We start from the raw sequence: 19663 nt of genomic DNA on the forward strand, positions 1-19663 counted from the left end.
AGTATGGTAGGTGGTCCTATGATACTGGATTAAGTTATGAGGTTCTATGACACTGGAGTATGTTATGAGGTTCTATGACACTGGAGTATGTTATGAGGTTCAATGACACTGGAGTATGTTATGAGGTTCTATGACACTGGAGTATGTTATGAGGTTCTATGACACTGGAGTATGTTATGAGGTTCTAGAGTATGTTATGAGGTTCTATGATACTGGAGTATGTTATGAGGTTCTATGATACTGGAGTATGTTATGAGGTTCTATGACACTGGAGTATGTTATGAGGTTCTATGACACTGGAGTATGTTATGAGGTTCTATGATACTGGAGTATGTTATGAGGTTCTATGACACTGGAGTATGTTATGAGGTTCTATGACACTGGAGTATGTTACGAGGTTCTATGACACTGGAGTATGTTACGAGGTTCTAGAGTATGTTATGAGGTTCTATGATACTAGAGTATGTTATGAGGTTCTATGATACTGGAGTATGTTATGAGGTTCTATGACACTGGAGTATGTTATGAGGTTCTATGACACTGGAGTATGTTACGAGGTTCTAGAGTATGTTATGAGGTTCTATGATACTAGAGTATGTTATGAAGTTCTATGACACTGGAGTATGTTATGAGGTTCTATGACACTGTAGTATGTTACCTGTGTCCGTCGTCTATGTGCCACACACTGATCTTGTTGTCCAGGGAAGCACTGCAGATGTACGTCTTCCCCGCGAAGCAGACGTCAGTGATGACATCAGCGTGTCCATGGAAACTCCTCACCTCCTGTGATACAACAGACCATTAGATACATGCCAGCAAACATAGCACAATCTACATCATTAACCAGTCCTGAAGATCACATTTATTTCATGAGACATAACTTTTGCACATCATCATTTATTCTTTAAGTCTTCAATATTTGAATGTTTATTAGCAAGAACTAACTTTTCACAAATGACAAGTCTCACAAAATTGAATGTTTTTGCAACTAATATGTGATTTACAGTATCTGAATGTACTACCTTTCCTGTGTCCATTTTGTGAAGATGAACAAGGCAATCAAGGCCTCCACAAGCAAAATAGGTGTTATCCTGGCTGATGGCGACACACGTCACTGGCTACAAAAGATGGTAGAAAGATTTGTGACTACAGATAACCATGACAACAGACACAGCATTACACAAAGTGGTTTTTCCCTGTACTTTGGGACTGGGGCCAGGGACACTTACAATTGGGAAAATTAACGACAAAACAAGTAGAAAAATTCATTTTTAATGAAAATGACAGTCACCTGTCAATACATGAGGCTCAGCCTGATTTACTTCATTTAGATCTACTCTCCAAAACGATGATATTTTACTGTTTTCTCTTCCGATTTCTTTGTTTTTTAATGCAATATTTACTATTATGCGACATGATTTACATGTACCAGAAATCACTAGATTTTCATCACCAGAAGTGCCACAATAGGTAAAGTGTACACAATATAATCATTTTGTTTAATAGATAAGTCATACAAAGAATTTTCTTTATTTTTCGGTCAGATTTAAGGAAAATTTCAGATTAGTACTGAGGCCATTATTTGGCCCCAAATATGCCCCCCCCCCCTCCCCCAAAAAAACCCCACTGACCCATCAAACATTGAATTCTCAGTGGTCACTGAGGTTGTGGGGATTTGTTACTTGTGACAGGTGAGGGATAGTTTACATGTGATACCTGTGATAGGTGAGGGATAGTTTACATGTGTTACCTATGACAGGTGAGGGATAGTTTACATGTGTTACCTGTGACAGGTGAGGGATAGTTTACACGTGTTACCTATGACAGGTGAGAGATAGTTTACACGTGTTACCTGTGACAGGTGAGAGATAGTTTACATGTGTTACCTGTGACAGGTGAGGGATAGTTTACATGTGTTACCTGTGACAGGTGAGGGATAGTTTACATGTGTTACCTGTGACAGGTGAGGGATAGTTTACATGTGTTACCTGTGACAGGTGAGGGATAGTTTACATGTGTTACCTGTGACAGGTGAGGGATAGTTTACATGTGTTACCTGTGACAGGTGAGAGATAGTTTACATGTGTTACCTGTGACAGGTGAGGGATAGTTTACATGTGTTACCTGTGACAGGTGAGGGATAGTTTACATGTGTTACCTGTGACAGGTGAGGGATAGTTTACATGTGTTACCTGTGACAGGTGAGGGATAGTTTACATGTGTTACCTATGACAGGTGAGGGATAGTTTACATGTGTTACCTGTGACAGGTGAGGGATAGTTTACATGTGTTACCTGTGACAGGTGAGGGATAGTTTACACGTGTTACCTGTGACAGGTGAGAGATAGTTTACATGTGTTACCTGTGACAGGTGAGAGATAGTTTACATGTGTTACCTGTGACAGGTGAGGGATAGTTTACATGTGTTACCTGTGACAGGTGAGGGATAGTTTACATGTGTTACCTGTGACAGGTGAGGGATAGTTTACATGTGTTACCTGTGACAGGTGAGGGATAGTTTACATGTGTTACCTGTGACAGGTGAGAGATAGTTTACATGTGTTACCTGTGACAGGTGAGGGATAGTTTACATGTGTTACCTGTGACAGGTGAGGGATAGTTTACATGTGTTACCTGTGACAGGTGAGGGATAGTTTACATGTGTTACCTGTGACAGGTTGCTGAGTGTCAGGTAATTGGGATGCTGGCTCTGAGGTCGGTTGCACCATCTAAAGCACATTTCACTCTGGTTCTGTGCTGAGTCAATCGTAGCAAAACCATCCGTGTACAGTTCACTATCCTGGAGATCATTGACAGCTTGCTGCCAAGTCAGAGATGGAAATCTACAACGAGTGTACAATCAACATCAACAACACCAATCAACATCTCTACATCATAAATACAACATCAACAACCGACATCTCTACATCATAAAAACAACACCAATGGACATCTCTACATCATAAAAACAACATTGCTACAACAAAATTGTATCGCTACATCATAAATACATCGCTACATCTTAAATATATTGCTACATCATAATTGTATTACTACATCGAAATACATTTCTGCATCATGAATATAAATATATGTAGTTACACTGTGCGTAGAATTAAATTTGGGAATATGTTGCTAAATTCAGTACTCTACTGCTATAAACATATGTGATTTCAAATTAAAAACTAAAGGTAAAAACTTTTGTCCTTGAGAAAATGTCTCTCTGAATCACTTACAAATATTTAATTTGTGTGTCACTGTATCATGAAATATGTATATCTCTCTCATCTCTGTACCCCCCCCCCCCCCCCCCCCCCCATGCAGCAGGTTGCCTGTGGAGCCTTGATTAAGTTATTATATTTCACTATGGTAATGCTGCTGACACTTACTTGATTAAGTTGTTATATTTCACTATGGTAATGCTGCTGACACTTACTTGATTAAGTTGTTATATTTCACTATGGTAATGCTGCTGACACTTACTTGATTAAGTTGTTATATTTCACTATGGTAATGCTGCTGACACTTACTTGATTAAGTTGTTATATTTCACTATGGTAATGCTGCTGACACTTACTTGATTAAGTTGTTATATTTCACTATGGTAATGCTGCTGACACTTACTTGATTAAGTTGTTATATTTCACTATGGTAATGCTGCTGACACTTACTTGATTAAGTTGTTATATTTCACTATGGTAATGCTGCTGACACTTACTTGATTAAGTTGTTATATTTCACTATGGTAATGCTGCTGACACTTACTTGATTAAGTTGTTATATTTCACTATGGTAATGCTGCTGACACTTACTTGATTAAGTTGTTATATTTCACTATGGTAATGCTGCTGACACTTACTTGATTAAGTTGTTATATTTCACTATGGTAATGCTGCTGACACTTACTTGATTAAGTTGTTATATTTCACTATGGTAATGCTGCTGACACTTACTTGATTAAGTTGTTATATTTCACTATGGTAATGCTGCTGACACTTACTTGATTAAGTTGTTATATTTCACTATGGTAATGCTGCTGACACTTACTTGATTAAGTTGTTATATTTCACTATGGTAATGCTGCTGACACTTACTTGATTAAGTTGTTATATTTCACTATGGTAATGCTGCTGACACTTACTTGATTAAGTTGTTATATTTCACTATGGTAATGCTGCTGACACTTACTTGATTAAGTTGTTATATTTCACTATGGTAATGCTGCTGACACTTACTTGATTAAGTTGTTATATTTCACTATGGTAATGCTGCTGACACTTACTTGTCCAGGAGGTGGATGTTTTGTGACACAAACATCTTGTATTCCTGAAACCGGGCCGTTCCCATCATTCTTTGCTGTTCACGCTCCATTGTTCTGCCAGTGAACTCTGTCAGGATACAAGAGAGTTGTAACTGTAGGCGTAACCTAATTTTGTATCATGCAGTCCTTCCAAGATTTTATTTCAGTGGTATGACATAGAATTACAGTAAAACATGGTTATAATGAACCTCTAAGGCCAGTGAAAACAGATCGTTATAACCAAACTTCGCTATATCTGATAACATTTTTATAACGTCTAATGATGGAACAAATATCACTTCACAATAAACATGAATTAATTTTTTAAGAGTGTGTTAGTTATAAGCATGTTTTACTGTATAGGATATTTTAAATGTTTAACGTGTCAGGAACATCCAGTGACAGCCCTTTATGACACTCACCCTTTTCTTGGTAGTCGTCAAGAAGAACCTTTCCAAGACCAAGTCGACATTTGTTACTGATGAATTCTAATGTACAAAGCACTCTGGCTAGAACCTTAAATTCCCCTCCATATGCCTGTAAAAGACGGACCAACCATTACAAAATAAATATACCTGTAACAGACAAATCATTACAAAATAAATATACCTGTAACAGACACATCATCACAAGATAAATATACCTGTAATGATAATATTTCATAGGTAACCTAGATAATACACCCATAGACCAAAGTATTTCATTTATTATTTCATAGGTGACCCAGATAATATGCCAAAGTAACTCATTCATTATTTCATAGGTAACCCAGATAATATGCCAAAGTAACTCATTCATTATTTCATAGGTAACCCAGATAATACGCCAAAGTAACTCATTCATTATTTCATAGGTAACCCAGATAATATGCCAAAGTAACTCATTCATTATTTCATAGGTAACCTAGATAATACACCCAAGACCAAAGTATCTAAAGATTCATAAAAAATTGCAAACTGACAACATTTCGGCGGTGCATACAGATTAGAAAAGTTTAGCTGCACCACATTCTCTTTCCTTTTCTGTGTAAATGAATTTTTTCAGACAAATTTTACAGCTTAAAGCCCTCCATACCAGATGAAAAGGTAATTCCGAGAATGCTCTGACACTGTTTCCTGTGTATGATTCGTCCCGTTTGGGGTCCACCAGCTGTAGAAAGTAGCCAGCCATTAATCGATGCAGACTGGCCTCCTGGTCTTGTGAACTCTTCATGTAACGCGATCTGACTGCCATCGCCACGTCCAGGTGTGCGAGAGACAGACAAGAGTCCCTGACAAATCAAACACGCATTCTAATTTTGGGAATTTCATAATATGAAAAATATCATTTTTATATTCCCCCCCCCCCCCCCCCCCAATTATGAGTGTAAATGAGTTGTTAAACAAGAATTTAGAACTTTAGTGCATTAAACTTCTTTATCTTTAAATATTTTTCAACCCATTAAATTTTTCACAATCTTGAAATTGTGATACTCTGAATACTTTACGAGATGCAGAATTTTGTTGTGTTACTGTTAAAGTTCCAATGTTTTCTTTGTTCATTTTGTAATTTGGATTTTGGAGACAGGTTTCCACTAGCCAGCACATTTTGAAATCGAGGTTTCCACTAGTTAGCACATTTTGAAATCAAGGTTTCCACTAGCAAGCACATTCTGAAATCAAGGTTTCCACTAGCAAGCATATTTTGAAATCTAGTAACACAATACTTACATATTATCATTAGGATTCAGGAAGGTCTGCAGCGATCTGCGGAGATGAGAGAAGACTGCGGTGGGCATCATTTTGTCCGGAGACAAGAGAACATTACAGACATCATCAGCTGTATACCGGGCATTGTTCAGCAGAGCGTGGAGACTCAGCAGGTCATGCAATTCCTCCGGCATTAACCCTGAATTAGATACATGCATAAAACACTGAGAGACCTCTTTATAAAAGTTGTGTACCTGTATTAAGCTTTCTCTGGCAAGTCTCTAAATAAATGTCTGGAAAAACGCTTCTAATTGTTGTTTTTAAAACAGATATGGGTATCTTACCATCCCTGCTGCAGACCAATAAGGACATCGCCAAGGATACGACCTCCTGACCCAGGTCTGTTTCTAGGCGACTGAGAACTTCCTGTAACATCTGAGGGACGGTCTGAGGGAGGGACTTCAGTTTACTGGTCACCTGTGATGTCATGAAACAAGGTCATCATTCCTGCACTCAAAGGTGATCTTACTAAAGCCAATCTCTACAAATTTTGGACTACCACAAAACAGATTTCCATTGACAGAGAAAACCACAGTAATTAATTCGAAAAAACATGCTATCTGTATATTTTCTAATCTAGCCTTTTTTCCTCATAGATCAACTGTATTTTATTAAAGTAAATATGTACTAAGACATGTATTGCAACTATTAAATCACTAAATCGCAAGTATTGCTACTAAGAATTCACTGCATTACTTTTAATAAATCACCAAAAAATTACTACAGTCTACCTCGTAAATCATAGTGTATTGCTACTTATAAATCACTTAAGTAATTGGGTTGTGATTTCTACATGTAATTCTATTGGGCACATGTATGTATACTGAAGAATTGAATAAGGGCTCAAAATATCAGATGTACACAGTCATGGATTGAAAATATTAATGAATTTACACTTACCATTTCAAATTTTCCAAATACCCTCAATTCCTCACAAGCCAATTTTAGAAACAGTGGGTTTCCTGCATCCTTCTTTCCCATCAAGAACTTCATCTGAATGAAATAGGTCAAATAACTTCATTAGGGCAAGTCAAAAAATATTTCACATTTTACATGGAGCAAACAAAATAACAAATAGTTGTCATAGATACAAACTTGTATCTTAAGTAAAAAACATTCTGTTGTAACAGGCAATTTGATTGGGTGATCAGAATTTGTTAAAACATCACAATACAGATCTTCCATATGTTGTTATAAATTCAGACTTTTTGAGTCAGTATAAATTACACTGCATTTTATTTAGCATAAACTGTACAAAACCAAGAAGTAGTGTAAAAATTGGTCAACAATTAGCTTAATTCCCTAAACACTGCACACTAATTAACTTAACCCTGCTACATTGGACTTTAATTTATTGCTAATACTGAATTACTAACACTAATTCCAGCGAATCTAGCAGTACGTTATGTGCAGGTATCCGTCCCTATTGAATATCAGTCTATGAATTAAATTCCTGTAAATATTACAAACATTTTTTGTCCCCGAGATATTAAAAATCTTACCTGATTCGTGAATGGAGATTCGTCCAGTTTTTTTCTGTATACTGCTAGATTGTTTCTGACGATCTCAGCCTTGTCAAACATGTCAAGGTTACTTACAATGACCTCAGTGAAAGGTCGTCTCTTCAGGGACTTGTGACATTTCCCACTGTCAACTGTTGTCATCACAAATACAACATTCTGAAAAATTATCAATGGACTCTGTGATTGTTCAACAACATTCTCAGCAATAATATCCCTTCGTGATTATTCATCAACATTCTCAGAAATTTGATGATATGACACACATGAGACAATTAATTCAAAGTTATTATCTAGTTTGATAATTTTAGCCTCTGTATAAATAGTGATCCCCCTTACTTTTGGGATGTTCTGAGGTAGCCATTCCAAGTTGTAGGGCTGGTGGGTATTCTCCATTAAATCCAGTCCATCTATAAATACCACCAAGGGAGACCCACACACTGAAGCGCCCTCTACCAGCAATTCATAAAACTTCTGGGTCAAGTTCCTACCATGCAAGAATAAGTTACAGATTAAAGGTTGGCAAATAAAACTGTGAATACTGATACAGTGGAACCCCGTTATTACATTTCCCTAATAACGGGGTTCCACTGTAAATATGAATTACATCAAATAAACACACAGATTAAAGGTTGGCAAATAAAACTGTGAATACTGATACAGTGGAACCCCGTTATTACATTTCCCTAATAACGGGGTTCCACTGTAAATATGAATTACATCAAATAACCACAAATAACATTGAATAATTATGGTTATCAAGGTTGCTGACAAAACCTACATTCACATGTTTTTTTGGGGGGGTGGGGGTGGGAATGGTTGGATGAGGGTGGGGTGGCAATTAAATTCAGTTACAGTTGGAAATGTGCACTTATGACACAAAAAGAAGAGGAAGTAAATTGTACTTGAAGTCCTCTGGAATCTCAGTCTCCACACCAAACTGTCTCCTTAGTTCGTAACACAGCCTCCTCAGGGTCGCTACAATGTTTGTGGAGCCGGGGGCTGCACCCACTACATGAACCAGAGCTGAGCTGGATCCATCACTCTGAGGACTCTCAATGTAACTGTGAACAAGGGTCGACTGAAAAAAATAATCATCAAACAATTCATTCCTAGAGGTCTGGTGAGTCAGTGCATTCAAGCCGTTCCCACATAAATGTTTTTTCTTGTATTCTTGAGAGTTGTTGTATTTTCTACGTTGTAATTAAAAAATTCATAAAATTCAAAATGAATGTTCGAGAGATAATCTACTCTGACATTATACACGTTCTGCTGGAGGGTAACATGTATGATAGCAATAGCTGAATATTTCTTTACTATACATGTACATGTATATTGTAAGACTTCATACAGGGTTATTTTCGTCCCGTGTTATTTTCACCTTTCTGCACTTGCTGACGGTTTTGCTCCATTTTAAATTCGCCCAGACACAGTTGTGTTAAAAGAGAGATAAAAGAAACAAACAATTTTGCAGATCTTTCATATGTTGTTATAAATTCAGATTTTTTAATTCAGAGAAAAAAAACCCCAATTTTGCCCGGTCTTAAATTTGCCAACTAACAACTGTAACAAGGGCGAAAGGGGCAAAAATAAAACGGGGGTGAGTCTTTTCCTGTTTACAGTGTACTAGTATATGTACACAATAAAAGTGAATTTGTGAAAGTGTGCATATCAAATATGTCCAGTATGTCAACAGAGAAGAAGATATCAGGGGAGATAACTACCAGAAGGGCTGTTTTCCCAGTGCCTGGCTTGCCATTCAGTGCGATGATGCTGGTCTGCCTTTCCATGATGTGTTTTAGACATTCTTTGATCAAATTCTTCCTTCCCACAAACTTGTCTTTGTGGGACTCCACAATGGCCTCATGTTGCTTAGCAACATGCATGTTCTCATCCAAAATGGCCTCCTAAGGTGAAAAAAGGATTATTTTATGTTTAGAAAGGTTGTCTTTCTGTTCAAAGTTTTAAATAATCAAATGCCAAATTACCTAAACGTGTGTAAGAGATGTGAGTTGCTGCCAAACCAGGTCGAATGATTGTATGTCTAATTTACTATGTTTACCAAGAGCTAAAATTGAAAATTTTAAACGTTCATACAGCTACTCTTCTGCATTCCTTTGGAACAAACTGTCTCAAAATGTTCAAAGCTCTGGTTTGGTTGGCATTTTTAAAGCTATGTATTTGATGGAATATTTTCATAGAAGTAGCACTTAAACATCATGCTTTCCTCTTTTTGTTCAGGTGTGCCAAATGTAGTTGTGATATGGCACTGTGTGTGCGTGTGTCTTATGCTATTTTTTCTTCTTTCCTTTTATGTCATGTATTCATATTTAGGTAGTCATTTTATCACTAATTTGGCATGTCTTATGCTATATTTATGTTTAGATACTAATTTTAGATGCTAATTTTATGTTTGTGTATATGTTTTAATGCAGGACCACAATGGAAACTAGCTATATGCTAATTTGTGTAATCCTGGATAAATAAAGGCTATTATTATTATTATTAAAAAAAAATCATATAATTTCATCTGCACAACTTTTACATCAGAAAAATGTACATTTCAACAACACTTTGGAATGAGTTGATATTCTGATTACAGACTGAGAAATTCCATGTTTTCACTGTTACAGCTCTCACCTCATCTGGGTATGCCTTTTTGATTGCGTTCCACAGATTGTTCAAGACTCGGACAGCAAAGTCCTCCAGGCCTGCTACCATCGGTTTACCATCGCACACTCCCCCCCAGTGACAAGGGTACCTGTGTTACCATAGAAACATAATAGTCTCATCTGAACGGGTTTAAAGGTCAATATCAGAGATCTCTGACATTATATATGATTTTCACTGCAGATTGACTTTTGCTGTAAACTTTAAAAGACCACTACCCGGGAAATTAAAATGACAATCAACACAGCCAGTTAAAACATGTTTAGAGCTGCACATAAAAACTGAAATTACAAAAGTGTGTGAAAATTGACTTGGGCAAAATATCATGAAAATAACCAAGTGTGAATATCTAATTCAAATTAGCAATTATTTCAATATCAAAGTTATAGTTTATTCCAATTATAATGAAATTTAGGGGATCAACCTCAATTGTTCAATATATCCAAAGTTCAATATAACCAATGTTGAACTGTATAAATGTTACTGGGGATTTCTTTTACTTCAACATAACAGGTACATGTAATTCAATATCAGAGTGGTAATGTCTGTCATCCTGTTCATCAGCCTGTCTGTCTGTCTGTCTGTCTGCCTGCCTGCCTGCCTGTCTGTCTGTCTTGTCTGTCTGTCCATCTAATATTAAAGAATGAGATATCTCGATCACACACTCAGCATTGTTTACTATAGCTAGAGTTAATCAGGCTTAGATTTCTTGAGAAAATCCCCGACTTAAGTCTGAATTGTCTTTTATCTAAGCAGTCTGAGCAAAATCCCTGACTTAAGCCAGAGTTTCCTTTTATTTGAGCAGTCTGATTAAAATCCCCGACTTAAGTCTCAGTTTCAACTTGATTTTATCTTGAGAAATCCAGGTCAGAACTTACCCTTTGTAGACCTCTAGCCCACTGTAGTACACTTGATTTTTAAGGTCCTCCAATTTGTCTCGAGCCTGAGCATCCTCACAGATAAACTCGGAGCACAGTTCCTTTGGTAAATCTCTGCAAAATAAAGTTACATCTCAAACTCAATATTTTACAGCAGGCATGCTGCAAGTCACTCGAATTCTGAAATAACTAACACATGTCTAAAGTGAAAAATTTACATGTACACGAAAACAACTTCATCATATACTCCTCAATACTCCGTGTTTTGATACTGTAAAATTCACAGAGTGCGATACGACTTTTCTGGATTAATAATTTCACTGTATGTCTGTTTTTTGATGATTTGGAATACATTTATTATCTTATAAATGTGGATTTAAAAACACATATGGGGGTAGATAATAAAATCATTAATACAGTTACTTTGATCCGAAGAGTTGGATCACGTCTTGTTGACAGGCACGTCTCATTTGATCTGATGATCCACGCCTGTCAACTCGACATAATCCGACTCAAACTCTTCAGATCAAGTTACCATAGTAATAATATATATTTACTATCAGATTACAACACAATGTTGTAACTAACTCTTACATCTCAAAACTTGGATCTCGTACGTAGAAGAAAGCTTTCCCCATGTGTGTACCAGGGTTAGACAATGCACCCAAATGCATCTCTAATTCTGTCACAGAAGCTTTTGGGGGGTATGTCTTCAACCAGTCAAATTCCTCTATATCTGGTACATCATAGCTCTTTGGAACGTAACCATAGCGACTTCCCAGGATGCCAATGAAGAACTCACATTTCATTACCTCTGATAGGCAAAGTGCAATCGCTCTGTAATGATCAAAATATAAAACCTTTATGTCCTAGAAATTCACATTCCTCGAGGATCAAAATAAAGTTAAACAAAGCATGATATTTGCACTTGTTAATTTGAAATGACATATTCCCACAGACATGGTTTATCAGATCTTTGAACTCTGTAAATGCATCACTTTTCAGTGACCTAATGACCTTTCTGTGACCCATGACCTCTGTATGTACACCCACCTGTTGCTATCCTCCTCCGTAATCCCCCATCTAAGGTCCACTTCCTGTACGTTAATGAAGTGCTTCCTGCCAAGAGCTCGAAGTTCTGGGAAGACAAATCGAGTCAGGACGTCCCTTTCTCCGTGCATGTCGCGGAATGTGGAGGAAATAAATACCCTTGTCTTTCTCCAGCTAAAAATTCATTGGAAAACTCAATCATACAAGCTATCCAAAATGACCATTGATTATATAGTAAAACACACTTATAACAAACTCATGCTTATTGCGAAGTGATATTTATTCTCTAACAAGAGGAGAACAATAAAAAAATTATTGGATATACAGTTGTAATGAAATTTGGTTATAACGAATGCCTTTTTGCTGGCCCTGGAGGTTCATTATAACCTTGTTTGACTGTATAATGAAGTTTGGTTATAACGAACAGTTTTTCACTTGTTCTGGAGGTTCACTATAACTGTGTATTAGTGTGGAATGAAGTTTGGATATAACGAAGTTTTTTGCTTGCTCTGGGAGTTTGCTATAACTGTGTTTTACTGTATAACAAAGTTTGGTTATAAAAAACTGGTTTTTGCTGGTCCTAGAAGCTAACTATAACTGTGTTTTACTGTATACAGTATACATGTAATATGATAATGTTTTACTACGTACAGTGTATATGTAATATGATGACGTTTTACTGTGTACAGTATATATGTAATATGATAATGTTTTACTGTGTACAGTGTATATGTAATATGATAATGTTTTACTGTGTACAGTGTATATGTAATATGATAATGTTTTACTGTGTACAGTGTATATGTAATATGATGTTTTACTGTGTACAGTATATATGTAATATGATAATGTTTTACTATGTACAGTGTATATGTAATATGATGATGTTTTACTGTGTACAGTATATATGTAATATGATAATGTTTTACTGTGTACAGTATATATGTAATATGATAATGTTTTACTGTGTACAGTATACATGTAATATGATAATGTCTTACTGTGTACAGTGTATATGTAATATGATAATGTTTTACTGTGTACAGTATATATGTAATATGATAATGTTTTACTGTGTACAGTGTATATGTAATATGATAATGTCTTACTGTGTACAGTATACATGTAATATGATAATGTTTTACTGTGTACAGTGTATATGTAATATGATAATGTCTTACTGTGTACAGTATATATGTAATATGATAATGTTTTACTGTGTACAGTATACATGTAATATGATAATGTTTTACTGTGTACAGTATACATGTAATATGATAATGTTTGACTATGTACAGTGTATATGTAATATGATAATGTTTTACTGTGTACAGTATACATGTAATATGATAATGTTTTACTGTGTACAGTGTATATGTAATATGATAATGTTTTACTGTGTACAGTATATATGTAATATGATAATGTTTTACTGTGTACAGTGTATATGTAATATGATAATGTTTTACTGTGTACAGTATACATGTAATATGATAATGTTTTACTGTGTACAGTGTATATGTAATATGATAATGTTTTACTGTGTACAGTATATATGTAATATGATAATGTTTTACTGTGTACAGTATATATGTAATATGATAATGTTTTACTGTGTACAGTGTATATGTAATATGATAATGTTTTACTGTGTACAGTGTATATGTAATATGATAATGTTTTACTGTGTACAGTATATATGTAATATGATAATGTTTTACTGTGTACAGTATATATGTAATATGATAATGTTTTATAGTATATATATGTAATAAAGGTACTGAGACAATGTGTAAAAGTGACCAGTGATGTTTAAGGAACGGATATTAATTCCCACTTTCCCAAACTCTGCCCCAAAAATGCGATGTTTTTCACCACTGACGATAACAATTCAATGTTGGAAAATTTTATCTTGACATTAAGATATGTGTACTATAAGTCAGACAAAAACTTTTCAATCCAAACTGGACTCCCATAAAGCTGACTTATACACGAGTATATACGGTGAGCATGTCCCCGTATCTCAAATTCTAAAATGAACTGCTTCGTAATTCGCTGTTGTGTTAAGCATTCAGTTTTGATTTCGTCACTTTGAGTCTGTTAATTTCCATTGAGAGACTTTATAAACACTGATACAATTAAAATTATCGTCTGAAGCATCATATTTTTACTGCCAGTTAATATAGATCTACAATGTACCTTGGTTTTCCCGAGAGCAGGGTGAGAGGTACTTCTGGTCGGGGGGTGGGCGGAGTCTTCGTGTTGTCTAGGGACACTCCCGCCAGCGGTTTCAGCTGATATGCCACGTCAACTTTCTCCACATGAATTAATTGTCCACCCTCTCCTCTTTCCGCTATGAACCTGAAAAGCAAAACACATTTTGTATACACATGCTTTTCTATAGTCATCAAGATTTTTTAAAAAGTATACACACACTTTTATTCATCAGGATTTTTTATAGCATAGATCAACACCACACCTAAATATTTACATTTCCAATTTGCAGGGATCGGCACCACACCTAAATACACATGTATTTACCTTTCTATTGTTTTTGCCTTTTTGATATCTCCACAAATTGTAATGATAGCCATTTCATCATTAATATCTTGCAGTTGTAAACAATGCACATAAGAATCTTGATATATATAGAAAATCTATTTCAATAGCTGGAAATTCCAACAGAACGTAACACACTTCATGAAGGACGCTGGTGGAAAACAATGCAGGTCATACCCTCATGTGTTGATTTATTTCTTAAATCACAATATGGAGGACCTACCTTAGAATGGCATCACTGTAACCAGAGATGTAGATATCATTGTCATGCTCTGGCTTAATGGACTGCGAGAACCTACAAAAAATCGCAACAGTATATATTCCTAGCTGTAAATTAACTCCCGAGTGATATTCCTAGCTGTAAATTAACTCCGAGTGATATTCCTAGCTGTAAATTCATTATGAGTGATATTCCAAACTGTAAATTAACTCTGAGTGATTTATTCCTAGCTGTAAATTTATTCTGAGTGATATATTCCTAGCTGTATAAATTAATTCTGAGTGATATTACGATCTGTAACTTAATTCTGAGTGATATTCCTAGCTGTAAATTAACTCTGAGTGATATTCCTCACTGTAAATTAATTTTGAGTGATATATTCCTAGCTGTTAATTCATTCTGAATGTTGAATCCTTCAATCACGTTGGTTTTGTACATTATCACTACGATGGGTAGTACCAATGTTTCACTGTTACACACGTGTATACACATCTAACATGTTGGTTTTGTACATTATCACTATGATGGGTAGTACCAATGTTTCACTGTTACACATGTGTATACACATCTAACATGTTGGTTTTGTACATTATCACTATGATGGGTAGTATCAATGTTTCACTGTTACACACGTGTATACACATCTAACATGTTGGTTTTGTACATTATCACTATGATGGGTAGTATCAATGTTTCACTGTTACACACGTGTATACACATCTAACATGTTGGTTTTGTACATTATCACTACGATGGGTAGTACCAATGTTTCACTGTTACACACATGTATACACATCTAACTGCGATTACATCAATCTCCAAGTTTTTGTATAGTGTAATTTATATTATTTTACCTGTATATCTATATTATTTTACCTGTATATTTATATTATGTTACCTGTATATTTATATTATGTTACCTGTATATTTTATTATTTTACCTGTATATTCTTAATCACCATTAGTGAATAATTATGCTAATTTGCAGGACAGATTTTCAAAAAAATAACTAATTGTCTATATTAGAATTTTCACACTGAAATACTTTAATAAGTTGAAATTTACTGCTTACTCCAATACATGTATGTGAAATTGACAAAACAGGTACAGCTGGCTTGGTGTCTATTTCTAGTTTTGACCCATTCTATAAATAACTGTCTGTGCAGGGCTTCTCTGGTAGGGATGAGGTTTAGGACAAGAGTATTCTCAATTTTATAGTAAAATAAATCATAAAGCTTTAATAAAAATGTAATTCAAAGAGAAAAACGACACGTAAAAATAATTTACCATCATTTCAAATTTGGTTGTCACTTCAAATCCTAGATTATATGTACTTACATGATGCAAGTGCTATTTTCGCAAAATCAAGTGTAAAGTAAATTCATCAGAACATGACATCACGAGATACAGTATATACATGTATATACTTTATATATACTCCAAAAGACTTTTTAGAAATCTAAATAACTGATTTCACAAAATGGGCTTCTACTGAATTAACGTGAATATCAATGGCCTACATTTTCCATAACGCTATGCGAGTTATTTCCCCCTGATTACAAATGGCGTGCAGCAAATTGCGGTCCTCAGTTGACGGTGTCATATAAGGAATAAATAGAAAATTTACAATCTTTGATTGCAATCAATTGCCAGTTAAGGAATTTTTCTAAGAATCGAGTGTAATGACTTAAAAATAGTATAAGTGAACAAAATATTTTAGTTACTAATTACATTAAATTTTATGTGTCCCTTGCGTGGTTTTCTCGCAAGCAATGCATGGTCATGATGTAATAAAGCATGTAAATATTACCTAGTCCTCAATTTCTTTACATCATGTCCTTAGTATATCAGCAATTCTTCCTTATTAATTTTTATTAATATTTTCGACAACCAAAACACAAAAAACATGCAATACGATATGCCTAAAAACACATGTAAAACCAACGTATACATGTACATTATTAATTTATCGTTTCACACTGAAAAAACTACTTGTTACTAAATGTACACTAGGTGCCAATAAATAAAGTATTATCTCGAATTGGTATGTTGAGTGTAATATTTTTGTTAAAATTATTTTTCGCGTGTGATTCAATCTTTTGAAAGTTAGATTTTGTGTACATCAACTTACACCACTTCTTGCACTTCCAATTACTCAAATGAGCACAAAAACAATCATCAGGCTCCTAGCAACAATGGGTCTGCCTCCTCTTATTATCACATACAAAGTTGGTTATTTTTATGTGCAGAGATAGATTTATAGTTGGATAGGCTGCCCCCCCCCCCCCCCCCCCCCCCCCCCCACAAAAAAAACATTGTTATGAATGGTAGTGGAAATGTAAAATTTAACCGATGAAGGGAACTGAAAAATCATCCCTTGCCGCCTTCCTTCTCGAGCTTTGGATTATTATCTTTATAAATTTACTTGTCAAAAAATTTTAGGCAATATTATGAAGTCAACTCCCCCCCCCCCCCCCCCCCCCCCCTTTATGATGTTATGTGCCTGATTGTATCACAGTCATGTTTTCATTGTGCTTTTAATTTTAGGTGTCTGTTGTTTTCAAAACAGATTACTATTGAACTCCTCGGTATTAATTGCATAATTTGGACAGAAATAAACGCTAAATACACCTATAACACCCCCCCCCCTCCCCAACTCTACAATTTGACAAAGTGCATACTTTTAAAAATTTTCTCCATAAAATCGAAGAAATTAAACCTTGTTTTTGTCATAGACAAAATACAACCTGTTAAAACTTGGAATACTATAGAATTTGCTAACGTAAGCTTTACTATACACTATTTGTTAATACTATTTATGTGAAGCTTAGGACCGCAATCGTAAGTGCGCCCCCAACTTCCGGTGTAAGGGGAGTAAATGCAAAAATGTAGGCCATTGCTCAGACAAAGATAATCAGGAATCTGCAATACACAGCAGTCTGTACGATGAAAATGGAATTTAGTTGACAGTGGAAAACATTGTACCATTCAGGCTGTCTGACTTATTGAAATGTAAACTCACCCGCATCCCTTTCCCGCAAAGGAGATGTTAACGTAGAGAAGATTGGGATTGACAATCTGTCGATATTTCTTCAGGAAGTTGGAGAGGATTTTCTGCTGACTCTGAGCAAGGTCTCCTCCTGAAAGGACCACGATGTTATCCACCTGTAAGAAAATTATCATCATAGTATGGTAATTAATCATTTCATCATTAAACATTGCCTACATAACACCTCATACATTCTGAACATGTACAAAACACCATACACTTGTACAAGTATACAAAACACCACACACATGTACAAAACACCACACACATGTACAAGACAACACACACATGTACAAAACATCACACACATGTACAAAACATCACACACATGTACAAGACAACACACACATGTACAAAACAACACACACATGTACAAAACATCACACACATGTACAAAACACCACAAACATGTACAAAACACAACATACATGTACAAAACACAACATACATATACAAAACACCACACACATGTACAAAACACAACATACATGTACAAAACATCATATATATGTACAAAACACCACATACATATACAAAACACCACACACATGTACAAAACACAACATACATGTACAGAACACTACATACAAAATTCATGTACAAGGCATCATACAGTGTATATATGTACAAAACACTGTGTTGTGTGTCAATTAATTACTGTAATCAACACACAACACAGTATTACTGTTTGAAACGGACTACATGTTATAAGTACCTGAATCCTGTCTCTCAGTTTCTCCATCAGAATGGACTCCGGGAATCCATTTGGCATGTCCTCTTCCTTCCCAATTTCAGGGAAATCAATCTATCAAAGAAAAGAGTTTCAAACATAAAATACATGTACTGACATTAACAACATAACATTTGTACTGACATCAACAACATAACATTTGTACTGATATTAACAACATAACATTTGTACTGACATCAACAACATAACATTTGTACTGACATTTACAACATAACATTTGTACTGACATTAACAACATAACATTTGTACTGACATTAACAACATAACATTTGTACTGACATTAACAACATAACATTTGTACTGACATTAACAACATAACATTGGTACTGACATTAACAACATAACATTGGTACTGACATTAACAACATAACATTGGTACTGACATTAACAACATAACATTGGTACTGACATTAACAACATAACATTGGTACTGACATTAACAACATAACATTTGTACTGACATTAACAACATAACATTGGTACTGACATTAACAACATAACATTGGTACTGACATTAACAACATAACATGAATATACTGTCATTTCATCAGTTTTCATTGAATACCAATTTTCATTGTTTTCATTGCTGTGTCAGACCACAAAACTAGGTGTCCAATTCGTATACATGTAATTCTTGCTCATGGAGGAAGAACATGGAGTGTTTTTTCATGAAATCATGTATCAACAAAATTCTAGAAATCTACAAAACTTGCCACCCAAGAAAATGAATGAAACGACAGTCATCTTACTGTTCTCTAGAGATGTCTAATGTTTTATCATATACCCATTGAGGCATTGTTTTTTGATACTGTGGATTTCACAGAGTGTGATCAGATTTTCCAGATCACTAAATGGTAGTTTTCTGATTCCGTATCAGTATCCTCTGAAACTAATGATGTCACAATGCATCAATGCAAC

The 19663-nt window shown here is 35.2% G+C and overlaps 1 protein-coding gene across 2 annotated transcripts in view; it reads right to left on the bottom strand.

Moving 5' to 3' along the window:
* The window catches only part of LOC125658175 (telomerase protein component 1-like), a 52655-nt gene that overhangs the window by 21146 nt on the left and 11846 nt on the right, over positions 1-19663 (bottom strand). For both annotated transcript variants that reach the window (XM_056149776.1, XM_056149775.1), the window contains exons 15-35: positions 18710-18799; positions 17968-18110; positions 14949-15020; positions 14366-14527; positions 12170-12340; positions 11711-11953; positions 11117-11230; positions 10209-10329; positions 9293-9475; positions 8474-8649; positions 7908-8055; positions 7551-7727; positions 6949-7041; positions 6333-6465; positions 6010-6187; positions 5375-5570; positions 4723-4837; positions 4283-4388; positions 2669-2843; positions 1023-1118; positions 659-783 (exon numbers count right to left, since the gene is read on the bottom strand). In XM_056149776.1, coding sequence (XP_056005751.1) covers positions 659-783; positions 1023-1118; positions 2669-2843; positions 4283-4388; positions 4723-4837; positions 5375-5570; positions 6010-6187; positions 6333-6465; positions 6949-7041; positions 7551-7727; positions 7908-8055; positions 8474-8649; positions 9293-9475; positions 10209-10329; positions 11117-11230; positions 11711-11953; positions 12170-12340; positions 14366-14527; positions 14949-15020; positions 17968-18110; positions 18710-18799 — 3017 coding nt within the window. The remainder of the gene's footprint in view (positions 1-658; positions 784-1022; positions 1119-2668; positions 2844-4282; positions 4389-4722; positions 4838-5374; positions 5571-6009; positions 6188-6332; positions 6466-6948; positions 7042-7550; positions 7728-7907; positions 8056-8473; positions 8650-9292; positions 9476-10208; positions 10330-11116; positions 11231-11710; positions 11954-12169; positions 12341-14365; positions 14528-14948; positions 15021-17967; positions 18111-18709; positions 18800-19663) is intronic.

Source organism: Ostrea edulis, chromosome 9, assembly GCF_947568905.1.
Source record: "Ostrea edulis chromosome 9, xbOstEdul1.1, whole genome shotgun sequence".
Classification (NCBI taxonomy): Eukaryota; Metazoa; Mollusca; class Bivalvia; order Ostreida; family Ostreidae; genus Ostrea; species Ostrea edulis.